Source organism: Eupeodes corollae, chromosome 1, assembly GCF_945859685.1.
Source record: "Eupeodes corollae chromosome 1, idEupCoro1.1, whole genome shotgun sequence".
Lineage (NCBI taxonomy): Eukaryota > Metazoa > Arthropoda > Insecta > Diptera > Syrphidae > Eupeodes > Eupeodes corollae.
In genome coordinates, this window is record NC_079147.1 from 4,124,593 (window position 1) to 4,135,196 (window position 10,604).

General features: G+C 40.4%; 1 protein-coding gene across 1 annotated transcript; it reads right to left on the minus strand.

Moving 5' to 3' along the window:
- Positions 1 to 4,502: 4,502 nt before the first annotated feature.
- LOC129942102 (uncharacterized) lies at positions 4,503 to 10,388 on the minus strand. The gene has a single exon (XM_056050901.1). The coding sequence runs from the start codon at positions 10,386 to 10,388 to the stop codon at positions 4,503 to 4,505; it is 5,886 nt and encodes a 1,961-aa protein (XP_055906876.1).
- Between the last annotated feature and the right edge of the window lie 216 nt (positions 10,389 to 10,604).

Sequence of the window (10,604 nt, forward strand, 5' to 3'; positions counted from 1 at the left end):
GTCAAAACACTGAACCGAAGAAACTCAAAAACTGCGTTTGGAATGAAAAACCTACCAAAAAATTCAAGACCTCCTAGGCTGCTCAGCAAAAATGATCAGTAACGCCTTAAAATGGCTAAATAAACCGAGAACGCGAGGCCCAAAAAGGATGACTACTGAAAGAACTGACAGAAAAATTGTCCAGTTAGCAAAACAGAACCCTTCCATAATCATGGTTTGTACAGAAGAAGTTATCCGTTATTGAGTGGCCCGCTCAATCCGCCGACCTTAACCTCATCGCAAATTTGTGGGGGGATGTTAAGAACGCAGTTCATAAAGCAAAACCCAAGAATTCGAAATAATTGTGGGAAGCAGTGCGTGATTCGTGGAACGCAATACCAGTCGTCAGGTTTTAGTGGACTCGATGCCACTTAGATGCGAAGCATCATAAAAAACAATGGTTATGCAACAAAGTACTAATTGTAAGCTAACATTATTTGTATACTTTCATTTTCCTTATTACAATTTTTCTTACTTCTTACGTAATAGATCTAGTAATTTGTAATGCACCGCTATTTTTATGAACAGCCATATATTAAAAAAAAAACGGTTTTTACTGTTTTTACAAAGCTAACGGTTTAAAATCGATAATACTTCTTTTTTTGTTATTATGAATAAAATATTTTAGTTTTTCATTAGAAGTTTAATGAAATATAATTATAACGTTGATATTGAAGGCCTTTTTTATTTATTTGGAGATCACTGCTATTTTTATGAACACAACTGTATACATATCTTATTTATAATTTTATTTTATTTAAAAACAAAAGAAATTATTTAAAGTTCTGTAAACACCGATAGTACGAAATACGTAGAAGGAATATCTACCCTCATCCGTTGATTGATAATGATTAATGACCCTGGGCCTGGGTTGACCCAATTTTTTGTTTGGCAACCCTTTGCTATTTTACTGATAATTAAATAACTTTCCTTTGATTTATCAAATCAATTGAATAACATAAAATGCATCCAACCTTAAGTAATGCCAACTTTTGGCTATAAAACCCTATTCGATTTGACAGAGAATATGATAACCTTCCATTTAAACCAGAAGCCGACTCAATATAATAAGGCATCAATTTTAAACACTTACCAAATGCAGGCAAGGCTGGGTTATGCCAAGTTTTGATTGGGCTACCCTATATTATTCGAAGTGCAATTACCTTTCATTTGACACCAAAATAAATTGAATAACAGATGAGGGTATATTTACTTCGGCGACCAACCTCTTTAAGCTAGTCAATGTAAGTAGGAAACACAAGTTTTTTTTTTATCCTTGTTTCTTGGTCTTTTATTATTTATTTAGGAACCTTGATTGCCCGGTCCTGAAAAAAGGAGAGCCTCTAAACTGCACCAACTATAGAGGAATCAGTCTACTTAAAATCGCCCATAAAATCTTCTCTGCCGTAATATGTGAACGTCTAAGGCCCATCGTCAACAACCTGATAGGTCCTTCTCCTTATCAGTGTGGTTTTAGACCAGGAAAGTCCACAGTTGATCAAATATTCACATTGCGGCAGATCCTGAAAAAAACCCAAGAACACCAAATCGACACCCACTATCTTTTCATCGATTTCAAGGTCGCATATGACAGCATCTACAGGGACGAGCTGTATAGAGCCATGTCTAGTTTTGGCATCCCTGCCAAACTCGTCCGTTTGTGCAGGATGACCATGGAGAATTCACGCTGCTCCATAAAGGTTGGAAACAACTTAACAGAACCTTTCGATTTCAAAAAAGGTTTTAGACAAGGTGGTGCGTCATGTGATTTTTTTAACATCGTGCTTGAAAGAATAGTGCAGAGATCCCACGTCAACACGAGAGGCACTATCTTTCAAAAGTCTGTCCAATTACTAGCATATGCTGATGACATTGACATAATCCAAAGAACTCAGCGTGATGTCAATGAGTCTTTTGTGAGTATTGAGGCAGAGACGGCAAAAATGGGTTTAACGGTTAATGAGGGCAAAACAAAGTACATGCTGTCGTCAAGAAAGTACATACAACACCGACGTCTTGGTCAAGACGTCACCATCGACAGACGTAACTTTGAGGTAGTCAAGGACTTCGTCTACCTAGGCTCCGCTGTAAAAGCAGAAAACAACACCAGCGCTGAGATCAAACGCAGAATAACTCTTGCTAACCGCTGTTTCTTTGGACTAAGAAAGCAATTGAGTGGTAAAGTCCTCTCTTGAGGGACCAAAGTGTTGCTATATAAGATACTTATCATCCCCGTCCTGCTATACGGTGCAGAAGCATGGACTACGACAAAAGCGGATGAAAGCACCTTGGGTCGCTTCGAGAGAAAAGTTCTTCGTGTGATCTACGGTCCCGTATGCATCGAAGGGGAGTGGAGGAGAAGATGGAACGACGAGCTGTACGGGCTGTACAGCGACGTAGAATTAGCCAACGAATAAGATGGCTGGGTCACGTAGAGCGCATGGAAACCAATGCTCCGGACCGGAAAGTCTTCGAACCCACACAAGTGGAAGGTGACCTCACCCAACTTGGAGCGCGAAACTGGAGACATCTAGCTAGGGACCGAGCTAGATGGAGAAGTTTGTTGGGTGAGGCCCTAGTTCACACAGGATTGTAGCGCCACCTTAAGTGAGTAAGTATTATTTATTTAATTTAACTCAAAACTACACTCTTATTTTGCAATTGTTATTCCTATTATCTGTGATACAGTATTGGTCATTATCAAATAACGAATTATTTTACATGATTTAGATGCTGGACATTCTGGGTGTGCATTACCTAAAAAATATGGTGTGTCCAGGTGAACAAATACGGGAATAAAATTGAATTCCATAAAGCTCTGGACCATTGAAAAAAAACTGAATTAGCCCCAGGGAAGAAAAAAATGCTTAGGAAATCCGAAATGCCTGAAATGGAAAATGCGTTGTTCGATCGGCTAAACAAACCAAATAGAGAACCTTGTTCCAGTTTCAACAGATCTTTTCTGCAGAAATGCAAATGAATTTCAAAGCTATTCAAGTCTGGGTACACAAATTTTAGCAAAGGCATGGTATTCGAACACTAAAAATATGCGGCCAAAAGTTGTCATGTAATAAAACTGCAGTTAACCCATTTTTGGAAAAACTGCATGAAACAATACTAGAAATGACTCTTACTCCACAACAAATTTATAATGTGGATGAAACTGGCTTATATTGGAAGCTTCTTCCTAGTAAAACGCTCGGTTTGTCTACTGAACGTACAACACCGGGAAGCTTTTTCCGATTTCAAGGTTCCTCTGATTTATAAAAAAAAATTGGGTGGCGCAACAGTCCGTTTGAGAACTAGAGCCTTTTGACTAAGAACTCGCAACCATTCCTGTGTGCGAGTACTGTTGTCAGGAATGTAAGGGACCTACAGTTTTAAACCGAATCCGAACGGCAAATTTGAGAAAACACTTTTCATGATAAGAATTACTCTTGGAAAATTTGTCAATTCCTCGCAAGAGGTAGTAAAAGTAAAAAAAAAAACTCTATCGCTAAGTGTTTTATAAGTATACTTCCACGCAAATTACACTGCCCGAAACTCTGTATCAAAGAGAGTTGCAATAAAGCCAAGCTGTTTGAAAATCAAAAATTACAAGTTTTTTTTATGAAGAATTGATTTAACCGATTGTAATGATTTATTTTTAGTTTTTTAAATGAATTGTACTCGCAATTACTTGGATTTTATTTAATTATTTTCTTGTGAATTGAATAAATGTTGAAAAGGTGAATTAAAAAACAAATTTTGTGTTGTACTCAATAGATATAAAGATTATTCTGATAATTTTAATGAGAATTGATAAAATTCCAGTAATGTGTATCCCTCTAAAATACGAAAACGCCTTGTTTTATTTAGTTTACATCAAGCATGTCAAACTCAATGGTTATCACTGGCCAAAACAGCAGTGGGCCGCAAAAAAAAAAAAGATTTTTGTATGAACAAATTTATTTAAAGAAAGAACAAGAAGAAGAACAATACCAATATTAATTTTTTCTGGCAGACACTTGGCATCACTTTTCTGTTACCATCTTCTAAACTTGTGGTGAAATTTTGTTGGTCGTTATTACTTTTAGAACAGACCCCAAATGTAAATCAGTTATTGTTGGAGATATCCTTCCTTTAATAATTGAACAGCTTTCTGGTTCTTGAAGGGAAAACTTTTATTCCTACAGAATATATTTACAGAATATTATATATATATATATTAATTTTATACATTTATGTATGTACAATGTACATGTGTATTTATAATAAGTATAATTAACTTACAATTAGTTTGCTTCTTAAGGAAAGATAACTTTATTTGATTTTGCTACTTTTTTTGATCGCTAAGCCACGAGGTTTTAACGATCGAAGGCAGGTCTTAACCAATCAATAGTAAGATGGAGAAAGAAAGAATTTGCAAGAATTCAGAAATTTTTTGTTAAAAGGGCGCGCTAACGATCTGTCATTTTTTGATGTCAATCGAAATTAGTGCTGCCAGGTTTGGCAACACTCCCCCCTGGTAAGCTGGTTCCTGGGACAAGCTTTCCATCTTCGCCAAATCTGCCAACATCTAAAACGGCTAGCTTGGACGTGGGTCTGGTATAGATACCATGTTGAGTTTTAACAACGGCACTGCGTGCTATGCCATCTTTTCCAACGTTAGTTTGGAGAATCAGTCCCTTTGGCCAAGTGTTTCTTGGAAGCGTTGAGTCGGCGATTATTACAATGTCTCCTACGTTGATTGGTTTTGATGTAGAGAACCATTTTGTTCTTCGAGTGAGATCGGGCAGATATTCATTTACCCAACGACGCCAAAATCTGTTAGCGAACTGTTCACTTGATAGCCAGTTTTTTCTTAATAGGGTTACATCGTCCTCGACCTCTCCAGCAAGTTTGTCACCATTTGAACTCCCCAACAGGAAGTGGTTTGGAGTTAGCGCTTCATCCTCGTCACAACCTAAAGGAACATAAGTAAGGGGTCGTGTATTTATTATTCTCTCTACCTCAGTCATCATTGCACCTAAAAGCTCATCTGTAGGGTTTCTGGTTGGTGTTATATGGCCTAAGGTGACTTTTACCGAGCGGACTAACCTTTCCCAACTTCCCCCCATATGTGGTGCTAGAGGAGGATTGAAGTTCCATTTTAGATTGGGCCTAACGAATTCGGAAGCTAATTTATCAACTTCTATCTTATTTACTGCTTCTTTTAGCTCCACACTGGCACCTCGGAAATTTGTACCATTGTCACTGAATATTTCCAACGGCCATCCTCTTCTTGAAATGAAACGTTTGATAGCCATTATGCAAGAATCTGCAGACAAGCTAAAGGCGACTTCGATGTGCACTGCTCGTATAGTAAGGCAGGTTATTAGAACTCCCCATCGTTTTTCAGAATGTCTCCCAACTTTGACGAAAAGAGGGCCGAAATAATCTATTCCTACAAAGGAAAATGGTCTTGTGAAGGGTTGGAGTCTAGCAGATGGAAGGTCGCCCATCAGCGGTGGCTCGGGATTACATCGATTGTTTTTGCAATGCTGGCATTCCTTCACTACACTTTTGAGGACGATCCGAAGTTTTGGTATATAGAACTTTTGCCTAACTTCGTTAACTACTGTTTCGTTGTTTTTGTGACAGAATCGTTGATGATAGTCGCCAACGATAAGGTAAGTTACAATATGTTGCCTTGGTAGGATTATTGGGCGTTTTGTACACAGTGGGACTCCCGGCACAGTGTCTATTCGCCCTTTAATTCGCAGCAATCCATTGTCATCTAGATATGGACTTAGCTTGTAAAGTGGGCTCGATTTGCATAGGGTTCGTTCTTCCGTCTTAACTCTCTTTAAAATCGCAATTTCTTCGGAAAACTTATCGCTTTGGCACATCCTTATAAGATAATTTTCTGCGTCTTCCATGTGTGTTGATCGTATCATTGTGCTGACCTTTTCCGTCTTAAGCATTCTTTGTCGAATGAATCGGGTTGCTTGTGCCATGGTTCTCATTAGTTTATTCCAGGTACTGAATCTCGTCAAATCAATGGCGAAGTCAGTTTTTTCGATATGATGTAGATTAAAGTGCCTCATCTCTTCTGCTGTCTCTTCTAGTTTTATGGCTTCTCCTGGCCACTGTTCCTTTGGCTCGTATAGGAATCGTGGACCCTGGTACCAACGACTGTTTGAATGGAATTCGTTTTTCAAATTCCACTTCGTGGCTTCGTCGGCCACGTTTTCTTTGCTAGATAACCATCTCCAGTTTCTTGCTTTCGTTTCTTCGAGGATTCCTCCGACTCTAAAGGCCACGAACTGTTTGTACTTACGATGGTCCGAGTTAATCCAACTCAGAACAGTTCGAGAGTCCGACCAAAAGTACTTTTCTGTTATCTCGACTGAGTGCCCTTCTGTTATCATTCGTGCTAGTTTTGTTCCCAGAACAGCTGCCTCCAACTCAAGTCGAGGTATGGATATCATCTTCAATGGTGCAACTTTGGTTTTGGCGCCGACTAAAGTGCACTCTATAGCTTCGTTGTTAGTGACTCGGAAGTATCCCACGGCTGAATATGCCATCTCACTTGCATCAACAAATATGTGTAATTGCAAGGAATAGTTTTCTTTAAAAGATATTTTTGCCAGATATGGCCTCCCAATAACAATTTCTTTGATTGATGGTATACGATTTTTCCAAGCACACCACTTCTCGTAATGTTGGGGTTTTATTTTTTCATCCCATTCAACTGCCGAGCTCCAGACTTCTTGTAGGAGGATTTTTAGCAATATCATAAAGTTCGCAATCAGTCCCAGTGGGTCGAACACTGACATAAGAATTCTTAGCATCTCTCTTTTAGTAGGCCAGATATTTTCACTTAAAGAGTTAGATTTTAAGTAAGGAGTACTCAGTGCAAACGAGAATGAGTCGGAGCACGGAGACCACCACATGCCGAGTACCTTTTCGGGACCCAGAATAATTTGTCGGCCGCTTTCTGCTTTGCTATATGTGGCTGCCCTTTCTTTGACGGTCTCAATGACTTGTGACGAGTTTGACATAAAATTTCGTATGTTAAACCCAGCTTCGCTGTGTACAAAGATGACGTCTTTGACCAGCTGCACCGCTTCTTCTTCGGAGTCCACACTGTCTAAGTAGTCGTCGACGTAGTGTCTTTCGATAATAGCCTGTGAGGCTCGTGGATATTTTGATTTGAAGTTGTTTGCGTTAGTGTTCTTGACGAATTGTGCACAGAAAGGCGAGCATGTTGAGCCGAAAGTCATAACTTGCATAGCGTACTCTTCAATTTCCATCGTAAGCTTGTTTCGCCACAAGAAACGTTGCGCGTGTTGGTCGGTTGCTTTTATCCATACCTGATGGAACATCTCTTGAATATCAGCGCATATAGCAATTTTACGCTCTCTGAAGCGAAAAAGTACAGAGAAGAGAGAAGGGACGATGTCTGGACCGGAAAAGAGCATTGAATTCAGTGAAATATTGCCCACACGTGCAGCAGCATCCCACACCATTCTTACTTTCCCAGGTTTATTGGGATTAATGACTGGGAAGACTGGAAGGTACCATACTGGGGAAACATGTGCTTGTAGCTCGGCTATCGTTAGTTTTCTGGCGTACTGTTTTTTCACATAGTCTTCGATTTGGAAATCAAGCTTCTTTGAAAGCTCCATGTCTTTCAACATTTTCTTTTCGAGACATATCAGTCGGCGCTCGGCCATCAACCGGCTATCGGGCATCTCTTTGTTGGCAAACTTCCATAGAAGCGGAACAACGAAGCGTTTTCCTTTTCTCGATAAACTGTTTTCCAAAATTGCAAGTGCCTTTTCATCGTCGCATGAACGTATAGCCTTAGGGGAGTTGGGTCCTATCGCATCTAGCGCAATGAATTCCTTAAACAATGCGTTCAAGTTCTTATCCTCAGATATCTGGCATTCACACATGTGAAAGTTAGAGAAGCTTTGTCGTTGATCAACAGGTTTAGACTTTCGTGTTAATGGACCGTATATAATCCAACCCAGGCGGGTCTTTGATGCTATGGGCTGGCCTTCTCTTCCTTCTTTGGAGCGCAGTGGTACGCACAGCTTCCATTGGTCAAGTCCAATGAGTAGACGAGGTTTTGCTTCGGAATATGTGTTCACCGGAAGCCCGTTAAGATATGGATATTCTTTCGATAGTTCCGCTATATTGATCGATTGTTCTGGAAGATCAAGATGATTGACGGTACGAAGATGTATTGAATGCCTTTTATCGATAGTGGGGGCCGAAATTTCGACTCTTACTTTCCGGGATGAGTCTTCTGTACGATGCGTATTCGAAGTCCACTTCAAGCAAAGTGGCTGTAGATCTCCTTCAACGTTCAGTTCAGAAGCAAGACTTTCATCTATGAGCGATATTGATGAACCATCGTCGAGAAATGCGAAGGTATCTATTTTTTTATCTTTATTATGTAACACGACCGGAATTATTTTGAATAAAACGCTTGTTTTATTGCTTGTTTGAAAGCAGTTCATTTGTTGATTTGATGCAGTCTCGGCTTGACGATCATTCGCAGCGTTATGCAGCATTTTGTGATGCTTGTAGGTGCAGCCGTTTAAACCACACGCTTTCTCCAAATAACATCTATTTCGTCCATGAGTGCGGAGACATGTTCTGCAGATCGTAAATCTTTTTATAATATCCCATTTGTCTCTAAGGCTCATTTTTGCGAATTCTTCACATAGCTCCACCGTTCTACATTTCTGCTGACACACGGGGCATTTTCGTTCCATTGAGCTAGGCGTGCTTTGATGTACGTTCAATGCCGCTCTTGCAGAGTTCCTTCCTGTTCTGCTTGATATTTTAGAGTTAAGTGGAGTGACCATAGAAGCGGAGTATGCTTTGTCGGCTAGCCAGGAATTGTAAACCGATAGGTCTACATCGTTCACACTCCTAGAGAAGTGCCCCCAATCCAATCGAAGATTGGGGGGTAGTTTATCCACCAGTTCTCTTAGTAGACTTGGATCAGCTAAATGTTTGTGTAGGCCGGTTGCCATCATAACTCCACATATGTTCTCAATTGTTAAAGAGAATTTTATAATAGATTGTAATTTGTCTTCGCGTGGTGGCGGCTCGTTACGCATTTTGTCGATTAGGTTGTCAATGATGACTTCGGAGCGCCCATAGAGTCGAGTAAGTGTGTTGATAACACCAGGGACTTGGTCAGGAATGAAAAGTCTATACTTAACGTTCTCCAGTGCTTCACCCTTTAAGCAACTTTGCAGCCGACGATGATTGTCCGAATTTGTATAGCCACACGAAAGTGTTGTACTGGTGTACCAACTGATAAATAGTGGCCAGTCTTCTGGGTGACCACTAAAGGTGACTTGTTCCTTGACTATCACTTGTCGCGCTGCCATTTGCGCCTTGCTAGGAATAAAGTCTTCAGCAGATACTGCAGGCATAAAATAGTTAGATGCCGGTGCATTAGGAGAAGATGCATTATTAAATGAGACTGATGTGTTGACAGCCTGCGTGGCAATGTTGTTTGAGCAGGAGGAAGCGTTGAGTACTGGCTGCTTGCAAAGATTAGACGAATGCATTGAAAGGCCACAAGACTGATAGGGGTTCGTTGTGTGCGTTGGGCTACTATATGCATGGGCAGGCGCGAATATAGTTTGCGGGGCGGATGACGCTCTACCGAATGTGGCTTTACTATGTGAAGCAGTCTGAGTGGAAAGAGTCGGGTTGTTGTTGTCGTGGGTAACCTCTTTGATCGGTTTTCGAGTGGATTGGTTGCTAGGCTTTTTCATTGATGAGTAGCCTTCAGCATTACGTGATACTGGAGTCGAACCACGAACGCGAATGGTAATAGGAGCTTTCTCATGCTGATCGTCTAATTGGTTCTCACCAGCATCACTGTCGGAAGTTTCAAGTTCTAGCTGTCGAAGCATTGCATATTTTTTGTCTATGTACTCCTTGTCCCTTTGCTCTTTCATACGTCTTTCCTCTTCTAGTTGTTCAAGGATAAGAGCGCGTTCTTTTAAAAGTGAAGATTTACGTACTTGTGTTGAAGGTTTAGAAGAGCTAGCCGTATTTCCTTGATCATTAGCACCAAAGGCAGGGGTGTTATGATCGTGGAGAGGCCCTAAGGGAGGTTTGTCGTTCGAATCGTGGAGAGGCTCTAAGGGAGGTTCGTCGTTCGAGGTATTTTCTGGGTTCGGTGGCTTGCATTTTGCACAATTCCACTCTTTATCTTCTATGTCGGCGGTCACACCTACGCAACTGAAATGGTGCCAGTCATTGCAGGTATCACATTGTACCATTTCGACATTGTCGACGTTCGTACAGGACTTACAGTTAAATAATTCGTTCCCGAAATCAGATACCATTTTAATTTTAACCTTTATTGAGCTTTCTTATAAATAGTACGCAGAGATAGAGAAAATAATAATAACTACGTTTCTACTTGGACTTACCTTACGTCCTTCGGGTTTTGTTGATGACGATGACGTGGAGACGCTGTTGGAATTGCAGATGCTGATGTCGATGTTGTGCTTTGTACGAGCGTTGAGTGAATCGATGCTGGCGGTGATGAAAACAACGCC

Bases quoted from the DNA above. Each gene is read 5' to 3' on its own strand.
- LOC129942102 (XM_056050901.1), bottom strand. From the start codon at position 10,388: ATGGTATCTGATTTCGGGAACGAATTATTTAACTGTAAGTCCTGTACG.